The sequence below is a fragment of the Ictidomys tridecemlineatus genome, chromosome 10 (genome assembly GCF_052094955.1).
Source record: "Ictidomys tridecemlineatus isolate mIctTri1 chromosome 10, mIctTri1.hap1, whole genome shotgun sequence".
NCBI lineage: Eukaryota > Metazoa > Chordata > Mammalia > Rodentia > Sciuridae > Ictidomys > Ictidomys tridecemlineatus.
The window spans coordinates 112610320-112635040 of record NC_135486.1 but is presented as its reverse complement, the minus strand read 5'-3'; the positions used below and the strand labels follow the sequence as shown (position 1 = coordinate 112635040).

The following is a 24721-nucleotide window of genomic DNA, read 5'->3' as shown; positions in this document are numbered from 1 at the left end:
CCTATTTAATTAATTCTCTATTCACCGAAAATCAGGAGGCCATATATTCTGACTCATCATCCAAAAGGAAAAGCTCAAATTATATTTTGGTGTTCCTAGACCTTGTATCTGCTCTAGCATTGCACCAAGGGGTTTGGAGGTCTATGTGTCCACCCAGGCCACTGTTTTCTTTTTCTTTCCTTTCACAGCCATTGGTTTGGGACATGCAGACTTTTCAGAAAGCATGAACCTCTCTTTTGTCAAGAATTTAGGTAATTTGCAATGTACTGCAATATTCTCAAAGGGGCTGCACAGCAACATAAATACACACTGTTGGGACCATCAGCTCCATCTTGTCTATGTCCCATCTCGCCTTGAGAGGCCATTTTTCCAACAGAATTAGTAAAGATCATCCTGAAAGTACAGTGAAGGTGACTGACACAGAGACAACTTTTCTTGGTATATTAACAAGGCAGGAAGATGAAGTGGTCACCAAAGCCTCCCCAGAAAGGATCATGCAGAACCACAGCAATCTTACCCAATTCAACTCAGCCAACTTTTCTTGATTCTAGGAGTAAAACCTTCTGTGGATAATACCCAGACTGGGACCTTGACAAGCTCAATGTCTGGTTCAGGGAAACACTGGTGGAAACAAGCAATGTGCTAGAAGATGGAGAGGACAAAATGGAAATGTGTGCAGAGCACAGAAGTTGCTTCAGAGGAATAAGTGCTGTTGATGGTGGTGATGGTGGTTATTTGTTCATTTCTTAGTTTATGAGAATTTTTTTTGTTTGTTTTGAACTGGGAATTGAACCCAGAGGTGATTCTCCACAGAGGTGAAGCGTTAATTCATTTATTTTTATTTATTTGTTTATTTATTTTAGTACTGGGGATTGAATCCTGGGGTGCTTAATCATTGAGCCATATCCCCATCACTTTACTATTTGTTCTAATTAGTTATACATGGCAGTAGAGTGCATTTTGAGACATTATACAAAAATGGAGTATAACTTTTTATTCTTCTGGTTGTACATGATGCAGACAAACACAGTCATGTAACCATATATGCACATAGGGTAATGACCAGTTCTTTCTACTATCATTGATATATACATATGATGCCTAGGGGATCAATGCATTTCTGAAGCTGCTTTTGAACTCTTGATCTTTCTGCCTCAGCCTATAGAGTCCTGAGAAGAACATACAAGGAATAAGTTGTCCTACTCTTTGAGATTAGTAAGGAAAGACTCTACCAAAATAGGTGCTATAAGAGCTGGCTTTTGGAGGCTCAGCAGGATTTTTCATGAGGCACAAAAATATTCTAGGCATAGGAACCTGTGTGGGCAAAGATATATGGGTGGAGCTTGTGTTGACAAAGTTCTCATGATTTGTTTATACCGCAGCTATGGGACTGGGGCTATGCTCAGGGGTAGAACGCTCATCTACCATGTGTGAGACACTGGGTTTGATCCTCAGCATCACAGGAAAATAAAATAATGATATTGTGTCCACTTATAACAATAAAAACAATAACAATAACAAAAACAGCAAAAAAAAAAAAGCAGCTAGGTTCCAGGAACATATAAGGAGATTAATCCCAGTGTCTTCACTTGAGTTTCTCATAATATCACATAACCTTTGGAATTATTGATTACACGGTGATTTATTGATTTTCCACAAAATAAGAATTGAAAAAATTATGGGAGTCCCATGCCAGGTACAAAATCCAGGTCTGGCCACTCACCGCCCCCTCTCCCCCAAATCCAAAAAGTAATTGCAAAAATCAAGAAAAGAACTTTAGTCAGTGCAGCCACACCAGAAAGACAAGGGGATCCCTGTCTTTAGCCATGTCTTCCGGGTGCTTGCATGACCTGAAGGTTTAAATAGAAGCAGAATTGAGACAGTGGGGAAGAGGTATGCATTGTGAAGCAGTCTTATCCAAACTGAGGTCAGAGGGATCACTATCTCACTTCTAGCACTGTTAGGTGGCTCCTGAGAAGTCCTTATCACTTAAAAGGAATACATTTTATTTGTTGTTCAAGATGTTTATCTACCAGATCTGGAATCCTCAAAGGGGCAGTGTAGGTCCCATGATAATATTGCTCCTGTTGCAGGAAAAATCTCCTGTATTTATCTTTCTAATAGGCTCTGCCTTTCCTGAAAAGAAATAAACAATGACTGAAGACTTCTGGGATCCACCCTGGGGTTCTTAAACAAGATAATGTAAAAGCTGACACTTGAGGGGCTGGGGTTGTGGCTCAGTTGTAGATCACTTGACTGTCATGTGTGAGGCACTGGGTTTGACCCTCAGCACTGCATAAAAATAAATGAATTAAACAAAGGTGTTTTGTTCATCTACAACTAAAAATAATATATTTTTTTTAAAAAGCTGATACTTGAATGTCCCTTCAACATTGCCTCAATCTTCAAGGGCTATAAGATAGATTAGATAAATTTGTAATCTATTGCTAGTTTTTGTATGAGCACTCCTTAAATTATTAACATGTCTATGTGCAGAGCTGAGCAGTCACAAATATTAAGTTAGTAAAGGATACTGAATAAAGGAAGAATGCCAAACTTTATCCTGCTTTTAGTTACTCATTGTACAGCTTCAGGCCCCAGAATCAATGTCTTTACCCAAGGCAGTATCTTTAAGTCCCTGTCAAAGTAGGAGAGTGCATGATTCTTTGCCAACTGCAAAGAGGACACTTGACCCCTCCAATTCCAGAGATGCAAAGGTGGCGTTTCCACTTGATTTATCTCTGGCCCCACCTTATTCCCCAGCACAAAAACTGGCCTCACTGAATCATAGCTCATAGCTCGTCACAGAAGGGACACACTGCAGGCACAGTTCTTCAAAGGGCAGCCCATGTAACTGTAAGAAAATACAGAATTCAAAACTGATGAATGAAAGTGGTGAAGAACCTGACCGTGAATTTTTCCATAGAGATCCAGATACTCCTGGCTATCAGCCTTATTCTTTTCTATCTGTGAGTCACTGTCCAGCATTTTCTCCTCCAGAAGCCTGGAGTTGGTGGCCTAATCAGATTACTGTTTTCCTTAACTATTTGGAAGATCAAAATAGAAGATGGAATTGAAATTGCAATAAACCCTTGATAATTTTTTATTGATCTTAGGCAGACTGCTTGAGCTTCTCCCTGTCCTGAAATCTATATTCCTATGTGTTTGGGGATTCATGATGAGGTGTGTTCCCAGGGTTTTCTGATTGGCTCTGAGTTTTCACATAGAGTGATGAACCAGAATTCAACAGATACACCTAATGAATAAGTTCTTTTCACATGCAGTGGGAACCTCACTCTTTCAAGCTTTGGGAATTCTGGGAAAAACCATGTTCCTTGGGTTTTTTTTTTTCTTCATCTTCTGGGTTTTCTGCTAAAAATATTCTGGAGGACTGTACCTGTTCATATGGTGATTCCTGTGCCCTCCTGGATGTCGAACCATTTGTACAATGCACCATAGCCCCTCAGACTCCCTGGGAAGCTGACTGAACAATTCCCTCTTTTCTGTGAACCTCTCTTAGCACATCCTTCCTCAAAAAACTCAATTCTCCCACCCTGAAATTCACAGAAATGTCTAAATTATGAGCATCTAGAACAGAAAATACCTGATAGAAATTTTAAGAAGTTTTATTCTTTTCTTTTGTATTATCGTTCCTTTCTCTGGGAGATTAGCATCAGTAAGGAGACTTATTTAACCCTAATATAAAATCTACTAGCAACCTGACAAACACCCCAAACCCAAATAGGCTTTTCTTTTTTATTTCCCTCCACACTCCAGCATGAAAGAATGAATCTATACCATCTAGAAGTGATGTAATTTAGTTTTATTGTACTGTTATAGTTAAAGCTTTGTCTCAGGTTTTTTTTTTTATTTTTGGTCGTTCAAAACATTACATCTTTTTTGATAATCATATTTCACGGTTTGATTCAAAAGGGTTATGAACTCCCATTTTTACCCCTTATACAGATTGCAGAATCACATCAGTTACATCAATTAAATTTTCATTGATTTACATATTGCCATTCTAGTGTCTGAAGAATTCTGCTCTCTATCCTATCCTCTACTATCCCCCCTCCCCTCCCCTCCCCTCCCCTCTTCTCTCTCAACCCCCTCTACCCTAGAACATTTCTTCCACTTGTATTATTTTTCCCTTACCCCTCACTTCCTCTTGTATGTAATTTTGTATAACTTTGAGTATCACCTTCCCTTTCCATACAATTTCCCTTCTCTTTCCCTTTCTCTCCCCCCTCTCGTCCCTATTTAATGTTAATCTTCTTCTCCTGCTCTTCGTCCCTACTCTGTCCTTAGTTACTCCCCTTATATCAAAGAAGTCATTTGGCATTTTTTTAAGGATTGGCTAGCTTCACTTAGCATAATCTGCTCTAATGCCATCTATTTTCCTCCAAATTCTATGATTTTGTCATTTCTTAAGGCAGAGTAATACTCCATTGTGTATAAATGCCACATTTTTCTTATCCATTCATCTACTGAAGGGCATCTAGGTTGGTTCCACAATCTTGCTATCGTGAATTGTGCTGCTATGAACATCGATGTAGAAGTGTCCCTGTAGCATGCTCTTATTAGGTCTTTAGGAAATAGACCGAGAAGGGAAATAGCTGGGTCAAATTGTGGTTCCATTCCCAGCTTTCCAAGAAATATCCATACTGCTTTCCAAATTGGCTGCACCAATTTGCAGTCCCACCAACAATGAACCAGCGTACCCTTTTCCCCACATCCTCGCCAGCACTTGTGGTTGTTTGACTTCAAAATGGCTGCCAATCTTACTGGAGTGACATGGTATCTTAGGGTGGTTTTGATTTGCATTTCTCTGACTGCTAGCGATGTTGAGCATTTTTTCATGTACTTATTGATTGATTGTATGTCCTCCTCTGAGAAGTGTCTGTTCAGGTCCTTGGCCCATTTATTGATTGGGTTATTTGTTGTCTTTTTGTCTAATTTTTTGAGTTCTTTGTATACTCTGGATATTAGAGCTGTATCTGAAGTGTGAGGAGTAAAGATTTGTTCCCAGGATGTAGGCTCCCTATTTACCTCTCTTATTGTTTCTTTTGCTGAGAAAAAACTTTTTAGTTTGAGTAAGTCCCATTTGTTAATTCTAGTTGTTAACTCTTGTGCTATTGGTGTCCTATTGAGGAATTTGGAGCCCGACCCCACAGTATGTAGGTCATAGCCAATTTTTTTTTCTATCAGACGCCATGTCTCTGATTTGACATCAAGCTCCTTGATTCAGTTTGAGTTAACTTTTGTGCCTGGCAAGAGAAAAGGATTCAGTTTCATTTTGATGCAAGTAGATTTCCAGTTTTCCTAGAACCATTTGTTGAAGATGCTATCCTTCCTCCATTGCATGCTTTCAGCAACTTTATCAAATATAAGATAGTTTTAGTTTTGTGGATTGGTTTCTGTGTCCTCTATTTTGTACCATTAGTCCACCCGCCTGTTTTGGTACCAGTACCATGCTGTTTTTTGTTACTATTGCTCTGTAGTATAGTTTGAAGTCTGGTATCGCTATACCGCCTGATTCACACTTCCTACTTAGAATTGCTTTTGCTATTATGGGTCTTTTATTATTCCATATGAATTTCATGATTGTTTTATCTTTTTCTACAGGAAATGCTGTTGGGATTTTGATTGGCTTTGCATTGAACTTATAAACAACTTTTGGTAATATCGCCATTTTGATGATGTTAGTTCAGCCTATCCATGAGCAGGGTATATTTTTCCATCTTCTAAGGTCTTCTTCTATATCTTTCTTTAGGGTTCTGTAGTTTTCATTGTATAAGTCTTTCACCTCTTCTGTTAGGTTGATTCCCAAGTATTTTATTTTTGGGGGGGATATTGTGAATGGAGTAGTTTTCCTCATTTCCATTTCAGAGGATTTTTCACTGATATACAGGAATGCATTTAATTTATGCGTGTTGATAATATATCCTGCCACTTTTCTGAATTCATTTATTAGCTCTAATAGTTTCTTTGTACACCCTTTTGGGTCTGCTATGTAAAGAATCATGTCATCTGCAAATAGTGATAATTTAAGTTCTTCTTTTCCTATTTTTATGCCTTCAATTTCTCTCGTCTGTCTAATTGCTCTGGCCAGTGTTTTGAGGACTATGTTGAACAGAAGTGGTGAGAGAGGGCATCCCTGTCTTGTACCAAATCTTAGAGGGAATTTCTTCAATTTTTCTCCATTCAAAATGATGCTGGCCTGTGGCTTATCATAGATTATAGATTGCTTTTACAATGTTGAGGTATGATCCTGTTATCCCTAGTTTTTCTAGAGTTTTGAACATAAAGGGATGCTGTACTTTTTCGAATGCTTTTTCTGCATCTATCAAGATGATCATATGGTTCTTATTTTTAAGTCTATTGATGTGGTGAATAACATTTATTGATTTTTGTATATTGAACCAGCCTTGCATCCCAGGGATGAATACTACTTGATCATGGTGTACGATATTTTTTATATGTTTTTGAAACCGATTCGCCAGAATTTTATTGAGGATTTTTGCATCTAGTTTCATTAGAGATATTAGTCTGTAGTTTCTTTCTTTGAAGTGTCTTTGTCTGGTTTAGGCATCAGGGTGAAGTTGGCCTCGTAGAATGAATTTGGAAGTTCTCCCTTTTTTTCTATTTCCTGAAATAGCTTGAAAAGTATTGGCGTTAGTTCCTCTTGAAAGGTTTTGTAAAACTCCTCTGTATACCCATCCGGTCCTGGCCTTTTCTTAGTTGGTAATCTTTTGATGGTTTCTTCTATTTTCTCTATTGTTATTGGTCTGTTTAGGTGGTCTATATCCTTCTGACTCAATCTGGGCAGATCATATGACTTACGAAATTTATCTATGCCCTCACTATCTTCTATTTTATTGGAGTATAAGGATTCAAAATAATTTCTCATTATCTTCTGTATTTCTGAAGTTTCTGTTGTGATATTGCCTTTTTCATCCCGTATGTTAGTAATTTGGGTTTCCTCTCTTCTTCTCTTCATTAGCATGGCTAAGGGTCTGTCGATTTTATTTATTTTTTCAAAGAACCAACTTTTAGTTTTGTCAATTTTTTCAATTGTTTCTTTTGTTTTGATTTCATTAATTTCATCTCTGATTTTAATATTTCTTGCCTTCTACTTCTTTTGCTATTGTTTTGCTGTTCTTTTTCTAAAATTTTGAGATGAAGTATGAGATAATTTATTTGTTGTTTTTTTCTTTTTTTAAGAAATGAACTCCAAGCAATGAATTTTCCACTTAGAACTGCTTTCAGTGTGTCCCATATATTCCCATATGTTTTGTCTCTGTTTTCATTTAACTCTAAGAAGTTTTTAATTTCCTCCTTGATGTCTTCTAAAACCCATTGATCATTCAGTAACCTATTGTTCATTCTCCAAGTGATGCATGATTTTTCCTTCCTTCTTTTATCATTGATTTTCAGTTTCATTCCATTATGATCAGATAAGATGCATGGTATTATCTCTTCTCCTTTATATTGTCCAAGAGTCGCCCTGTGACATAATATATGATCTATTTTTGAGAAGGATCCATGTGCTGCAAAGAAAAAGGTGTAACTACTTGATGTTGGGTGGTATAGTCTATATATGTCAATTAAGTCTAGATTGTTAATTGTGTTATTGAGTTCTATACTTTCCTTATTTAACTTTTGTTTGGAAGATCTGTCCAGTGGTGAGAGAGGTGTGTTTAAGTCTCCCATGACTATTGTATGGTGGTCTATTAGACTCTTGAACTTGAGAAGAGTTTGCTTGATGAACATAGCTGCACCATTATTTGGGGCATATATATTAATGATTGTTATGTCTTGTTGGTGTATGGTTGCCTTGAGCAGTATGAAGGGTCCTTCTTTATCCCTTTTGATTAACTTTGGCTTGAAATCTATTTTATTAGATATGAGTATGGACACTCCTGTTTGTTTCCGCAGTCCATATGAGTGGTATGCTTTTTCCCAATCTTTCACCTTCAGTCTATGTATATCTTTTCCTATCAGATGCGTCTCTGGTAGGCAGCATATTGTTGGGGCTTTTTTTGTGATCCATTCAACTAGCCTGTGTCTCTTAATTGGTGAGTTTAAGCCATTAACATTTAGGGTTATTATTGAGATATGGTTTGTTCTTCCAACCATATTTGTTTATTAATGTTACTAAACCTGATTTGTTTTTCATTTTGATTATTTTGACCCCTTTACTGTCCTACCTCCCACTGTTGGTTTTCAATGTTATTTTCCATTTCCTCTTCCTGTATTGTTTTGCCTAGGATTCTTTGAAGAGATGGTTTTCTAGCTGCAAATTCTTTTAACTTTTGTTTCTCGTGGAAGGTTTTAATTTCATCTTCCATCCTGAAGCTTAATTTCGCCGGATACAAGATTCTTGGTTGGAAACAAATTTCTTTCAGTGTTTGAAATATGTTATTCCAGGATCGTCTAGCTTTCAGAGTCTGTGTTGAGAGATCAGCTGTTATCCTGATTGGTTTATCCCTAAATGTATTCTGCTTCCATTCTCTTGTAGCTTTTAAAATCCTCTCCTTATAATGTATGTTGGACATCTTCATTATAATGTGTCTAGGTGTGGATCTCTTATGATTTTGCACATTCGGTGTCCTGTAGGTTTCTAGGATTTGGGATTCTGTCTCATTCTTCAAGTCTGGGAAGTTTTCTCTTATTATTTCATTGAATAGATTGTTTATTCTTTTGGTTTGGAGATCTGTGCCTTCCCGTATCCCAATGACTCTTTGGTCTTTTAATATTATTCCATATTTTTTGGATGTTCTGCTCATGGTTTCTTAGCAGACTTGCCGAGCTGTCTGTGTTCTTTTCAAGTTGAAATACTTTGTCGTCATTGTCTGATGTTCTATCTTCTAAGTGATCTACTCTGCTGGTAGTATTCTCAATTGAGTTTTTAAGTTGGTTTATTGCTTCCTGCATTTCTAGTATTTCTATTTGTTCTTTTTTATTACCTCTATCTCCCTGTGAAATTGATCTTTTACTTCCTGGATTTGTTTATGTAGTTCCTTGTCAATGTGATCTTTCATTGTCTGATTTTGCTTTCGCATGTCTTCCTTGAGACTCCAGATCATCTGTAGCATGTATATCCTGAACTCTTTCTCTGACATTCCCTCTGTTGCAGCTATTACCTCTTCTAAAGTTGAGTTGACCTGCATTGCTTGTGGTCCTTTCTTTCCTTGTCTTTTCATAGTGCTCGAATTTCTTTCTGCTTGGTGAAACTGTTGTGTTTTTGAAATTTCCCCCTAATTATTTATATTGCTCTTGTATAGTTGAAAAGTCTCCCTTGGAGGGCGGGTAGTGGCTGTGCTCCTCCTCTAATTGGGGTGATCTGTCTACTGTGCTGGCGGGCCGCTAGGCCTGCTCTGCCAGAGTTTGCAGGTCTGCCCACCCTGCGGGCGCGGGTGGTGGCTCTGCTCTGCCCCGACTCCAATTGTGGTAACCTGACTACCAGCCCCTCGGGTCGTTGGGCCTGATTCAAATGTGGGCAGATGCTCTGCTCTGCCCCTACTCCAATTGGTGTGACGTGTCTACCATGCTGGCAGGCCTCTAGGCCTGTTTCGCTGGTGGGTCTCAGGTCTGCCTGACTCTGGCAGTAGGGGGAGTTGGGGGTTGAGAGTCCTTTGGTCCTTACGGTCACGCCCACGGAGAGATTTTGAAGTTTCCCAGTTGTTTGCCAGGTGGGCGGGGCTGCTAGCAGAGCCCGGAGGGCATGGCCATGTGCTAGGCCATGTGGGTACCCTTCTAGATGAGTCAGGCCACCGGGGGCCGCCTGAAGAGCGGGGCAGCTGCAGCTGCGTGGCTAAGATATGGGCGGGTGGTGTGGCTGTTCGCAGAGTGAGAGCAGGGCCTCCCGGAAGAGCCAGAATGGCGGGGGCGTCTGACGGTTTGGGCAGCCACTCCACTCCGGGCCGCTGCCACTTGCAGAAGCTGCTGGTGGCCGTGGGATTGGACCTCTGCGCCCGCTGGGGGGGCCACCTGTAGAGCTTGGAAGTTACGGCTGCTTAGTTAATGGCCGGGTGGGTGTGGCAGCCGCTCACAGGGTGGGTGTGGCGGCCGCTCATGGGCCTCCCGTGAGAGCCCGGTTTGTGGGGCCGTCTGCCAGTTCGGGCAGGGAGGGCCGTGCTACGCTGCTCCGAGTGCTGGCTGCTTGCAAAAGCGGCTGCTGACTGCAGGCCTGGTCTTCTGCACCTGCCGCGGGGCTACCTGTAGAGCCCGGTAGCTGTGGCCACGTGGTTAAGAGCCGAGTGGGTGGGAAGGCCGCTCACAGAGCGAGAGCTGGGCCTCCCGTGAGAGCCCGGATGGCGGAGGCCGACTGCCGGTTTGGGTGGGGCGAGCCATGCCGCTCTGGGTGCCAGCTGCTTGCAAAAGCGGTTGCTGGATGCAGGACTTTACTTCTGCACCCGCCGTTGGGCCGTCTGTGGAGCCGGGTAGCTGTGGCCGCGTGGTTAAGAACCGGGCGGGTGGGGCGGCAGCTCGCAGAGCAAGAGCTGGGCCTCCTGAAAGAGCTGCTTGCAGGAGAGGCTGATGGCTGTGGAACTAGACCTCTGTGCTCGCGTGGCCGGCCAAGATCCACTTCTCTGGGACAAACTGTCACTTCCAATAAACCTACAAGTTCACGGCAGCTCTCCTCTTAAGAGAATTTTGCTAGAAGTTCCTCCATAGGTAGGCTGGAGCTGTTCCAATGGGTCATTCTGATCCTGTTAAAGTGGAGACATTTGAATCGCTGCTTCCTCACTGGCCGCCATGTGGGATCTGTCTCAGGGTTTTAATAAACTAACTTCCATACCAGTCACATATAATTGAATCAAGCCTTTATTGAAGTGCACTAGTGACCACTGACTAGAACTTAAAGCTGTTCCCTTCATCAGCTCTGAACAATTTCAAGGGTGCTCCTTATAAGCATGCAAACCACGAAAGGGATGTTTGGGTGTCCAGCCAATGCAAGCAAGCCAGGTTATAGAAGAAGGAGAGTGAAGTCAAGTGACGAGAAGCCTAACCAATAACAGTGAGTCCAGTCACCCCAGTTACAGAACAGAGCTCCATTACCCTAGTTACAGAAACAATGCCCCACTACGTAGTTCCATGTTCTTAAAAGTTTCAAAAGCAAAAGGAAAAGAACATCTTGACCCAGTCATGACCATTCTACTTGGCATGATTGTTTTACAGAATTGAGTCACAAAACAAAATGGAGTCACATTTGCTTTTACTATCACATTCCCACTGGTTTTAGTAGATTTGTTGTCAATCTTGCACATCATTAGGCTTCAGTTTCTTTTTCATCCTTCTGTGTCTAAGGGACCATACTAGGATCACAAGCCCATAGGTCGGACCTCACCTACACTCTTGTGTAATACGCAGAGCCTGATAGTTGTTCCAATCAGAAGAAGGACCAGGGGCCCAACTATGGCTGAGATGATTGTAGTCAGCCAAGGAGACCATGAGAAATTGTTTTGGAACTAATTGCCTGAAGCTTCTTATGTTTTGTGTTTCTTTCTCACTAACACCAAACTGTTTTTTGTTTTCCCAGAATGGTTTGCATAAAAACAACAAATTTTTCCTAGGGCCAAACAAAATCCTACTTGTTTTAGAAAGAGACGATCTAGACCCCATCTGTTTGTAACACTATTTCTGTCAGAGATTCTAGTGAAAATTCTAGTTTGGAGACTGACATTTTTAGTTCTCCTAAATCTATATGCCCCCAAACAATGGTGCAGCTATGTTCATCAAACAAACTCTTCTCAAGTTCAAATTCAACACAACACAATAATTTTGGGTGACTTTATCACACCTCTCTCAGCACTGGATATATCTTCCAAACAAAAATTGAATAAGGAAACTCTAGAACTCCATAATACAATCAATAACTTAGACTTAATTGACATATATAGAATATTTCAACCTGCATCAAACATATACACTTTCTTCTCAGCAACACATGCATCCTTCTCCAAAATAGACCATATAATATACCACAAAGCAACTCTTAGCAAATACAAAAAAGTAGAGATACAATCATGCATCTTATCAGATCATAATGAAATGTAATTGGAAATCAACAACAAAATAAAAAATAAATATTTTTTCCATCACCTTGGGACTAAACAATATGCTATGAAATAAACAATGGGTTGCAGAAGACAACAAAAAGGAGATTAAAAAAAATTCTAAGAGGTAAATGAGAACATAGACAAAACATTTCAAAATCCAGGACACTATGAAAGCAGTACTAAGAGGAAGGTTCATTGCATAGGGTTCATTCCTTAAAAGAAAAAAAAAAGCTTACAAATAAATGACCTCACATTACATCTCAATTCCCTAGAAAAACAGCAACAAATCAGCAGCAAAAGCAGTAGAAGGCAAGAAATAATTAAAATTAGAGCTGAAATCAATGAAATCAAAATGAAAGAAATGATTGAAAAAATTGACAAAACAAAAATTTGTTTCTTTGAAAAAATAAATAAAATTGACAGGCCCTTAGTTTTGCTAATGAAGAGAAATAGAAAACTCAAATTACCAGCATTCATGATGAAAAAGGAAATATCACAACAGATACTACAGAAATACAGAGGATAAATAGAAATTATTTTGAAAACTTATACTTCATTAAAATCGAAGACATTGAAGGCATTGATAAATTTCTCTTTTTAAAATTGTTTTTAGTTGTCAATGGATCTATTTATTTATTTGTATGTGGTGCTGAGAATCGAACCCTGTGCTTTAGGTATGCTAGGCAAGCAGTCTACCACTGAGCTACAACCCCAGCCCCTATAAATTTCTTAAGTAATACGATTTGCCCAATTGAATCAGGAAGATATACACAATTTAAATAGACCAATATCAAGTGATGAGATAGAAGACGCCATCAGAAGCTTACCAACCAAGAAAAGCCCAGGACCAGATGGATATACAGTTCTACAAAACCTTTAAAGAAGAACTAATACTAATACTCTTCAAGTTGTTTCAGGAAATAGAAAAAAAGTTAAAATTTTTAGACAAAAATTTCACCTATTGTATCAGTCACCCACTTCATGCTTTGAATACAGTCTTTGGCTGCTTTGCTACTGAGGCTTATTTTAAAATCAACAGGATTTTATTTTTTTCTTCTACCTCTCTGTCTTCATAACCTGAGGGTGAGGAAAAAGATTATCTTTTTCCCATCCTAGGCTGAGTAATCCATCTGTCTTTGAGCATACACCCACCACAGGAACAAAGTAATTTAGATTTCAGGACTTGTTCCATAAGAATGGCTATCTCCCAAATTAACAGGTGAATCCAACCTCTCACAGGGAACACCTGGAATGGATTATGTCTTTAAAAACCCTCTGTTATTGGTTGAGTTAGAGCACTTGCCTAGCATATATGAGGCACTGCTTTCAGTTCTTAGCACCACATAAAAATAAACATAAAATAGAGGCATTCTGTCCATCTACCACTACAAAAAAAAGTAAACAAACAAAAAACAACCAAACCCTTTGTTCTCCCTGATGGGAAGAATCACAGCCTCTGGGACAGGAGTTCCCTGTTCTTCTTTTTCCCCAGTAGAACAAAAAAACTTCCTTCTTTTCTCAAAACCTTCCCTTTTATTGAATTGACATCAGGGTCAAGACTGAGGTTTCAGTAACACTATTGTTGCTTAAGGTACATTCTGTGTGTGTGTTGGGCACAATGATGCACATCTGTAATCCCAGGGGTTCTGGAGGATAAGGTAGGAGGATCATGTGTTTGAAGGCTGTAAGCCTTGTGAGAGCTTGACTCAAAATAAAAAAAAAATGTGCTGGGGATGTGACTGGATGTTTAAGCAACCTTAGGCTCAATCACTGCTATTAAAAAAAATGGTGTGTGTGTGTGTGTGTGTGTGTGTGTGTGTGTGTGTGTGTGTTAATGCATTTGTGTTTCTGGGAAAATATGTGTTTGTGTGCATGTGTATGATTCCCTTTACTCTGTACCCCTAGTTGAGAAACCACTTTAGAATTTTAAAGCTAGGACGTCCTTGGCAGATGTCTTCTTCAAGGCCCAGTCTATTCTTCTGTCTTTGTGCTTCATCCTGCCCTCAGGAGTTCTTTGTTGCTGGCTGGACTTGAGGGTCTGGAGGACTCTTAGTGATATGCAAGATAAAGTGGATAATGTGGAGGTGGCATGTTTTTGAAAATACAAGAGAATCATAGAGGTAGAGAGAAGCAGGTGATCCTTGGGGTCCTGTGATTTGAAGGGCATTTACTGACCCCCTTCTACAGTCAGATGAGGAATTAGAGCTAAGCATACTCAAGTTTTCACACAACCAACCTCGCAAGTCCTGTGGATTCTGCTTTCATAACTTACAAAGTAGGAGGGAGTTAAGGGATAAAGGAAATATCATGATATGGTTTGGCACTGGAATGTTCCCAAAGGCTCAAGGGTTAACAGCTTGGTTCCCAATGCATCCATGTGCAGAGGTGGAGATTTTGGGAAGGTGATTTGATCATGAGCTTCCCTAATCTCATCTGTGAATGATCCATAGATGGATTCACATTTGTATGGCATTATCAGAAGGTGGTAGAGAGGACAGGGCCTAGGGCCTAGTTGGAGTTAGGTCACCAGGTGCAGATCCTGGAAGAGCTAATCAAATCTCTGGCCTCTACCTTGCCCTCCTTATGCTTCCCAGTCACCAGGAGGGGAGCAACTTTGTTCCATGGTGCACTTCTGCCATGGCAATTTGCCTCACCACAGCCCAGAATCAATGGATCCAAGTGACTATAGACTGAAATCTCTTAAACGATGAGACCAAATATATCTTTTCTTCTTTATTTAATATTTCACAGTTATTTTTTCTCTTATGGTTTTTAAATTTTTTGTACATTATAATTAGATGAGTGATTTTATTGTGTTATATTCATATATGTACATAGCATACATTGTCGATTTCATTCTCATATCTCTTCCTTTGCTCCCCCTTTTCCATCCACAAATTCCATTTCTCTACTGGTCCCTCTTCTTTTTACCTGAGTTCCCTTTCTTTCGTTTTTTCTCTCAAGTTTCCACATATTATAAAAAACATATAATCTTTGAATTTCTGAATCTGGCTTATCTTACTTAGTATAATGTTCTCTGTTTCGGTTTGGGTGTGTAGTGTTCCCAAAGGTTGAGGTGTGAGACAATGCAAGAAGGTATGGAGGAGAAATGTTTGGGTTATATAGCATAGTCTTAACCTAATCAGTGAATTAGTTCGTGATTGGAATAATTGAGTGGGGACTGTAGGTAAGTGGAGTGGGGCTGGAGGAAGTGATTCATTGGGGGTATATATTTGTATCTGGCAAGTGAATACTGGTCTCTCTCTCTCTCTCTCTCTCTCTCTCTCTCTCTCTCTCTCTCTCTCTCTCTCTCTCTTCTGATCATCATGAGAGCTGGTTCCCTCTGCCACAAATTTCCACCATGATGTTCTGCCTCACCTTGAACCCCAAGGAATGGAACTGGTCTTCTATGAACTAAGACATCTGAAACCATGAGCTCTTAGATAAACTTTTCCTCCCCATACAATTTAGCTAGCTGGGACCTTTAGTCACAGAAGAAAAAACTGACTAAATCATGCTTTATTTCTGTTTATTTTCTTGCAAATGGAATAACTCTATTTGTGTTTATGGCTGAGTAAAACTCCACTGATTACATATAGCATATTTTATTTATCCAGTTGATGGACACCTAGGTTGGTTCTATAACTTAGTAATTGTGAAGTATGCTACTGTAAATATGGATATGCATATGTTGCTATAGTATGTTAATTAATTCTGATGGATAAATATGAAGAATGATATAGCTGGGTCATATATTGGTTTAATTTCTCTTGTCACATCAACCAAAACCTGACAATACAGGTCACCTATGTCAAACACTGCTGGGGAGTTCAACAAAGGGCACTGGAGAGTTCAACAAAGGACAGTCATGAGGGCATTCTTCTGGCACATAATGTTTTCCTTCACATGAACAGCAAAAATTTAGCATGTAAATATCCTTGTGTTTGATGATATTACCTTCTATGGAATTAAGTTCATGAGGAACATGCTTCTCTCTCTCTCTCCCTCTCTCTTTTTTCTGTGTGTGTGTGTGTGTGTGTTTTTGTGTGTGTGTGTGTGTGATGACTTTTCCCTGTGTTGCCTGGCCTTCCTTGAATTTCTGCACTCAAGGAATCCTCCTGCCTCATCCTCTTGAAAAGCTGGAACTATAGATGTTTGCCACCCTGCCTGTCTAGAGCATGGCTTCTTTGATTGCCCTTTGCAGAACAAGAACCTTTGCATAGGTTGGGCCCCAGCACTGGATGCGTTTTTCAGCTCAAGGAATGACTAACGCATCTTTGTTGGTACAAATCTCAACCAGTCCAACTAGGATCAGAGCTAAAAAAGACAGGGAGAAAATCATAATAGCCCTAGATATTTCATCGTAAGAGCCAAATACATTACTTGAAGGAAATGAAATTATATTAGTTCCATAGAGGTTTTATATACAGAAAATATAAAAAATATTTTGGGTTATGGTAAGATTATTACTGACAGCCCAACCCTGGGAGCTACCTTGATCCTAGCTGGCTGGATTTAGATGCTTGCCCACATAATAAATAGACAAAAGATGGTAAAATGAGTATTGAACTTGATGCAGTTCCATCAACTCAGGAGAAAGCGGTTATATTGCTTCTCCTTACCTATCCCACAGACACAATTATAATTTACAGAAACAAAAGCCATGTGATAGACATGTGTATATTTGGTTGATCTGAAGAGGAAGCAATCTGGAAAAAAAAGGCAAGAAATGCACAGATGCAGATTTAGTTAGTCTGTGTTGTCCCAGAAGGAAGGAAATTCCCATTTCCATTTTCTTTGTTGCCTGTCAGGGTGGAAGGTGGAAGCCCCAAGGTCCTCCCGCTTCTACTCTCAGCGTGAGGAAGTCATTCCCAATTTCAGTGGGGTGCCTCCAAATTCAGTCTGTTTCAAGGCTGTTAATTGTCAATAGTTATCAAATGACACTGTAATCTCTCATTGTTTTAATGCATGCCAGAGATGTGGGAAAGATTGGTGAAGGGTGAGTATCAGTTGGTGCAGAGTAAGAAGAAAAAGAGAAGGAAGCACACAAGAGTTGAATGTCTTATTAATCTTTTATGTTTGAGAACTAGGAGACTTTGTTACCTAATCCTCCATTTCTCAGGCTAATCAGACAAAGAATTTGAATCAGAGTTGAGATAATGAGCTGATATAATTTTCAAACACTCAGACCTGGCATCACTCACATTAGGAATCTATTGAGAGTCTCACAAATGACAATTATTCTTACAAGAATTCTCCTAAACCAGCTCCCAAGGTCTGCTCTCCACCCACAACCACCCATTTATTAAAAAGGAGGAAGCCACCTGCCCAGACACCTCTTGGTCTAATGAAAAATCTAGGATCATCTTTTTTGGAGTTCTGGTGCTGAATGTGCTCTCTGTGGTGATATCTGCCATGAGATGGGTGGGTAGAGATTTGTGGTTCACCAGGCCATGCAGGATGCTGTTCTCTTCTTCCTTTCATACCCATTGATCATGGACACGCATTATTTTCATATTTTACAGAGTCTATTTTTTCTCTAAAATCTACTTACTGGCTACTGGAGGGATCTCTTACTGGCTACACAGAAAGTAGCCTAATGTTCTGGGAAGGTGGCTGTGGCCCAAACAAGACAAAACATCTTTCTGTATTAATAAACAAGGAAGATGAAGTGGTCAGCAAAGACACACAGGGAAAGAACTTGCAGAGACTCAGCAGTCTCACCTGACTCAATGACCAAAGGTCCCAGATACCAGCTCTTTGTAAAGAGCTCTGCTAGGGACTAGGGGCATAATAGTGGATAGTACAGAGATCCTGATCCAGAAAAGTTTACATTCTGGAAAGTTAAACAAAGGTGGAATCCAACAATGTTGTAGGTCAGTTAAGAGAACAACAAGAAGAGAAATGTGTTCCATGGATACTAGAAGTTGTCCAGGGGAGAAAGTGGCTCCATGTGAAAAGATGATGTTGGAAGCCTTTAGCAGATGAAGATTTGATTGAGCTGGGTTTTGAAGGATGATTAAGAATCTTCTGGGCTGCGGTTGTGACTCAGTGGTAGAGGGCTTGCCTAGCATGTGTGAGGCCTTGGGTTTGATTCTCAGAACTGCATATAAATAAATAAATAGATAGATAGATAGATAAATAAATAAATAAAATTTTCATCAACAACTAAAAAATATTTTTTAAAAAGTCTTCTATGGGGAATGAGAGCATTGTAAGCAGAGGAAAGTGCATGAGCAGTTATTTAGGTATAACCTTTCTGGGTAGAATTCAAGGATTTTGTAATGATAACATCCACAGAGAAGAATAACGTGGACTAGAGGACATTTAATTCTAATGTTTCACTTGAGTTTCTGATAAGAAACAAGAACCTTTAGGCATAATGATAACACTGATCAAAGATCTTAGAAAACATATTTATTTTTTAATTGTAGGTAGGCATAATATCTTTATTTCATTTTTATGTGGTGCTGAAGTTTGAACCCAGTGACTAATGAGCACTTGACCACTGAGCCACAATCCCAGCACCATTGAAGTTTTTATCGATAATTTTTTATAAAATCTGAACTCAAAGATCAAAATAGGCATGTCCCCATGTCTCACTGCCAACTGCCAAGAAGGAGAGGGCACCTGGCTTCTTCAATAGTGGCTGGAGCACCAATAGTTCTTCTTATTGGTTGAACACTCAGCCCCACCTCCTTTTCCAGCATATGCCAGTCTGACTTCATTGAATCACACCTGCTCACAGAAGGCAAGCTTGACACTTCTAGATCACATATCTGGAAGGAAAGTAGTGATGGACCTGATCCCAAACTTTTCCATGTAAAACCTGGGTTCTCCTGGGAATCAGCCTGGTGCTCCTCTATCTGTGAGTAACTGTCCCAGTTTGTCTTCTCTTGAAACCATCCATATCTGTGACTAGGAGATTTAGCGATATGATTTGATTTAGAGGATGAACTTCAGAGTGAGTCTAAGTTTAAACCCTGATTAATCAACCAGAAGAGTTCAGTAGATGAAGATTACAAACAACTGGACACCTTCTGAAAAGTGATGCACACTTTGCAAACTTTCAGAATTCTGGGGGCATAGAGGGGTCTTCACAAGTTTCTGTGTCATTGTTTATCTTTTGTGTTCTATGTGCGCTACAAGAGATGTGTAGGAGCTTCTCTCCTTTGGAACAGGTGGTTCCTGTGTCTTTTCTCCACGTCCCAGCACCATTTGTAAAATACACCAAGTGCATCCCAGGTGCTACCACAGGCTCAGATTCAGTTCTTCCCTCTGTTCTCTTCCCTTTCACTGGAACAGCCCTCCCTCTAAAAAATCAAATCCTCCACTCTGCAATATGCAAGTACTTCTGAATGATAAAACTATTGAGCAAAGACCTGGGAGATATTTGGAACTTTTATGCCTTAAGTTAGCATAAGTGTAGATATTTATTTCTCCCTTAATTTGAAATCTAATGACAGCTTCAAGAGACAGAAGTTTCCAAGCCAATTTTGTATTTTAAATATTTGCTTATGAAATTCCAGTACAGGAGCATGAATAAAACCATCTAGTAGAAGAATTCCTTTAAATAGTTGGAATCCTGATTTGGGGTTGTGGCTCACTGGTAGAGAGCTCATCTGGCATATGTGAGGCACTGAGTTCAATCCTCAGCACCACAAAAATATAAATAAATAAAATAAATATATTGTGTCCGCCTACAACTATAAAAATGTTCTTTTAAAATAGTGGGATTCCTGGATTCATGGAGCAGGGTAAGAGAGCAGTTATTTATGGCTGAGGTAGAAGACATTGCCCCAAGGTGACCTTTGACTTCTATCTTAAATCCACTTTTACAAGACTAGGTATTCATAATGAAGTGAAAATAGAAAATATAAACCTGGTTGTAACAATTAAAGTAAAGGGTAGTATTCAGGCTTTTGTTGCATCTATTTTCCCTCCAGTGGCATTTTAAAATTAATGAAAATGTTTTAATTTTATTCTGCTCAATAGTACAATTTCTTTGAGGTAAGTTTCTCACATTACTTCTGAAGGTCAAAATAGGACCCTCGGATTCTGTATTTGTGAAAACCAACCTGTTTAAAACTGACCTCATCTTTTTTGAAAAATTGAAGGAATATTAATCTAATACATACATTCATGATGTAGATTGTACGTTTCTTTAAATATATCTGCCCAGCTGGTTATTCTTACTCAATATTTTCCCCATATTCCAGTGTTCTTAATCTCTTACATCATATGAGTAAGGAAAATGTGGACCAGGGATGCAATAAAAGGCGTCCAGATGGGAGTTATGAAAAAGTGGGAGAATACTCCTTTCTCCTCAGTTAAGAAGTCCCAGAGTGGGGATGGCCCCCACTGGAGGCCACTAGAGGGCCAACATGATGGCATCAAGTCAACTTCCTAAACTGACACCAGTGAGTGAAATGACCTGGAAGAAATCTAATCTGAATGACTCAGGAGTTTTCAAACTCATGTTTGAGGACTTATATCAAATATTAACTGTAGCATTCGAAGCCTAATGATGGAACTTAACAATAATCAGCTGCTTTGAGCTAATTATTATGACTTGTGGTCTCTCAGGGAATGTGAGAGAGGAGATATTGAGCAGATGTAATTAGGGCCATTGGAGTTTTTGTTGTTATTTAGGGCCTACATGTTACCTGCCTGGCTTCACTGTTCCCATTCTTGAATCAGTGACTCATGAGCCACTATGTACACACAGTCACAATCCCTTTACCTGGATTTTTCTCCACTTTATAGATATGGATCCTATTCACATGGATATTTTAAAAAGCTGGGAATTCCAGGGCCAACACCTCTGCCTTTTTTGGGAACTCTTCTTAATTATCGCTGGGTGAGTATCATTTGAGCTCCCTGTTTTGCCTCTTTTGGTTGCAAATACTTCCTTAGTTTCATCAGTAGAAATTTAGCTCCATGAAAGAAGTTTTGAGATTTCAAGCTTCAGAAACTGTGTGAGGGCCCATCCAAAGCACAGTCAGGTTTACCCTGGGGCTATATTTACAACTCCTCATTGTGTCAGGTTCACTTATGTTAATGAGCTCAGGACTCTGGCACATCAACAGTGTAAGCTGTGGACTTTCTGTTCAGACTATGAGCATCCTCACAGTGTTTTCTTTTTTCTCTCAGTGCAGATTCTAGGAAGATACACTCACACCTCTGGGATGCTTTATTTGCACAGTTAAAATATTACAAATGAAACTTAGCATGAGGAAGATTAATTGCTTAGTTTCTATGATGAAAACTCACAGCCAGTGTCTAACTATCTGTGTACTATGTGCAGAGAGTTAGCATCTCCCCTCTTCCAAGTTAATCCCCAAAACAGGAAGGCAAATTAACTTTTATTTGCTCACTAGGTCACTTACTTACTCAACAACATGATTGTGACAACATGAATCTCCTAGGTTAAAAGAGTTTTCTGGCATCTTTACTCCCTAATTCTATCAGAATTCTACCAGAAAACATGAGATAAATTAAAATCATACTTGATGAGGAGATAAAAGATCATGCATGGCCCTGGAATGCACTCATTTTTTCCTCACCCTGGGATTTATCATGTGCCTATGAAGGTGATAATTCAGAAGGTCCCAGTATTTCTGAGAAAACACAAGCAGACAAATAATGCAGAAGAGAAGCATGTTGTATTTATTGATAAGGGTAATTGGTAGATCATGTATAATACTTAGAGAAAATTCAAGTTACTTTACATGTTTCATTTCAAATATTGCATATTTTCTCTTTTCTCCTCAGAAGCCTCTGAATAAGAGCTTTTCTCTCACCACCTGTTAGGAACATCAAGTCTGATTTCATGGGATTTGGGTCATTTGATGCAATGTCAGTACATTTGCAACAATAATGTAATTTCATTTTGTTGTTTTTCCTAGGGTGTGTCTAATTTTTACACAGAATGTTATAAAAAGTATGGAAAAACATGGGGGTGAGTATTCTGGAAATTGCTTGTTGGTAGACTTGTTATAATGTGGTGCCCCAATGCATGAGGACAACCTCAGCCCAGAACTTTTGAGATGCAACCCTCTGTGCTGCAAAGTCCTTGGAGGATTGTCCTGCCAGTGATCCTGCATGTCACCAAGAGTCTGGGTCTACAGTCTGACTTAGGTTGAGTATGTTGCATGTTTTGGCTTTTCTCCTACTTTTGATGACCCAGAGTCTCCAGCCTTACTTTGTGTCTAATGTCTGGCTATTCCTATCTTCCCCATTTTTCTTTCTTTCTTAATCCTTTAGATGAATAAAATGTATTATTTGAGAACTTTAAAAAAAATCATGGGCTTATAAATCTATGGCATCATCTCTTTTGTTCACTTATTTCCTTTATTTTAAAGACAAAATTCCCTTATTTAAATTTCAGATTCAATGTATGCTTTTGAACAAAAGGCTAGGAGATACTCTAAAGCAGATGGGAAACCATTTCTGCTAAGCTTTTTTCATTTTCTTTACTTTCTTTCTTCTTTTTAATTGTCATAATTATTGTTGCTCATATGCCATTTTTTAAGTTTTCAGTGTTGACTTTTTAATGAAGCATCTCTTCCTCTCCTTCGCCCATTTGATGTTAAGACCAGACATAGGATGTAGTTCCACCAGTGAGTTCCCTGGTGGATTGATGGGGTTTATATTGGAGGGTGGCCTCAGTTAACTATAGCAACTATTCCCTTTCAGAGCTGGTGGGGGTTTGGTGGGAGCCATAGATGAGGTGTAATCATTTTGCTCTACACTAAAAATAGTGGTAGAAGACTTTGACTTTTCATCTCCATATTTTCTCATCAATCCCCAGAAAGCCACAGGCCTGGCCAAAGTGTTCTGCTCAGTTGACATGGCCCATAGATACCATCTGATTCAAGGACACAACATGCCCCACTGGATCTCCAAAGGCCCCATTTCAGCTACCACTTGCAAAACTTAGTAATTGTGAGATGTTAGTCAATTATCTGCCTTCAATTTTTCACAAACCTATATTTTTCCATGTAAAAAGTTGTGGAGACTATGGGTTGAGCCTGTAGCTCAGTGGCAGAGCACTTGCATAGAACAATGAGGCACTGGGTTTGATCCTTAGCACCACATAAAAATAGACAAATAAAGGCTTCTGTCCACCTGTAATTAAAAAAATAACTAAACAAGGACATAAATAAGCAAATAAATAAGTTATGGAAAGTACCATAGGCAATACTATTATATTCACCATCTAGATTTAACCATTGTTCCAATGCTATTTCTAATTATTATCTCTTAGAAGGTGTATTTTGTATCTAAGTTTCTCTTCCTACCTACTTTACCTACATTACCCTTTATGCTATTAAGAATCCCGAAACAGAACTTCATATTGCTATGTATTGTAGGAGTAGGCAGGTAGAATAAGTAACATCAGGATCAAAGTCTGGATTCCTGCTGCAGAATCTGGCCTGTTCGATTTAATTAGCTTTGCTTTCCCAACACAGCCTGTTTAATGGTTCACAACCTGTTTTGGCTACTACAGAGCCCAGCATTATCAAAACAGTGCTCATCAAAAAATATCATTCTGTCTTCACCAACTGGCGGGTAAGCACTCACTTTTCAACATTATAACATTTATTTATGTTTTTAAGTTTTTATTTGTTCTTTTTAGTTATACATGACTCTAGAATGTATTTTGACATATTATACATACATGAAGTACAACATCCATTCTTGTGTTTCTGCATAATGTGGAGTTTCACTAGTTGTGTATTCACATATGAACATAGGAAAGTTCTGTTTGATTAATTCTACATTCTTTCCTATTCCCATCCCCTAACCTTTCCCTTTGTTCCCCTTTGTCTAATGCAAAGTGACATTTATTTATTTATTTAATTTATTAACTCAATTTTTATCCTGAGATATTTACAAATTCAGAGGGCATTCCTTGCCAAACAAAATTGCCAGGCATTTTCATGTATAATTTATTCTGTTTTACCCAATGATAATTTTTTACATGACTATAAATTTATTAAGTTCTTGTTCCTATATTAATAGGAAATTAATACAATCTAGGTTTTTTATTTTCATTTTTCCGTTTTGTGCGCCTATATGAATGAGTGTGCAGCTCTGTCCAAATGTATAACATGCCTAAATTTGTGTTGATTTAGATTGTGTTTTTAATGTGTTTTCACCAATTTTCATTAACCTTAGAAATGTGCCTGATTTCTTGTGTGGTGACCACATTGGACGAAGATTGCACCTATAAATATGGAAAATCCTATCTATATTTCTTTTATTTATTTGTTTTTCTTTTCCTCTGACATCAGCTGGGAGTTACAGTGTGAGGTTGAATAATAGCCATAAGAGTGAACATTTCTTTTGAAGGATATAGACTTTAATTTTCCAAAGTTTACCCCAATTTTAGATGAGGCTAATGTGTGTGTGTGGATTCCCATACAATCTCTATCTTCACTTTTTAAAAACTTTGATGGCTAGGAATATAGCTCAGTTGGTAGAGTGCTTACCTTGCAGGCACAAGACCTGGGGTTCAAACCAAAATTTAAAAACTTTGATTAATATATGATAATTGTGCATGATAATTGGATTTGCTGCAATCTTCAATACATGCATATATTGCACATTACTCAAATCCAGCCTCTATTTACTTGCCTTCTACATACCCC

At 39.0% G+C, this 24721-nt stretch overlaps 2 protein-coding genes across 5 annotated transcripts in view; both read left to right on the top strand.

Moving 5' to 3' along the window:
* LOC144364745 (cytochrome P450 3A9-like) overlaps positions 1-24721 on the top strand; it is a 466715-nt gene that overhangs the window by 425172 nt on the left and 16822 nt on the right. The gene's annotated exons all lie outside the window — the stretch shown is intronic.
* The window catches only part of LOC101972934 (cytochrome P450 3A12-like), a 17249-nt gene continuing 2844 nt past the window's right edge, over positions 10317-24721 (top strand). The window contains exons 1-2 of the mRNA XM_078022994.1: positions 10317-10548; positions 23521-23639. Coding sequence (XP_077879120.1) covers positions 10317-10548; positions 23521-23639 — 351 coding nt within the window. The remainder of the gene's footprint in view (positions 10549-23520; positions 23640-24721) is intronic.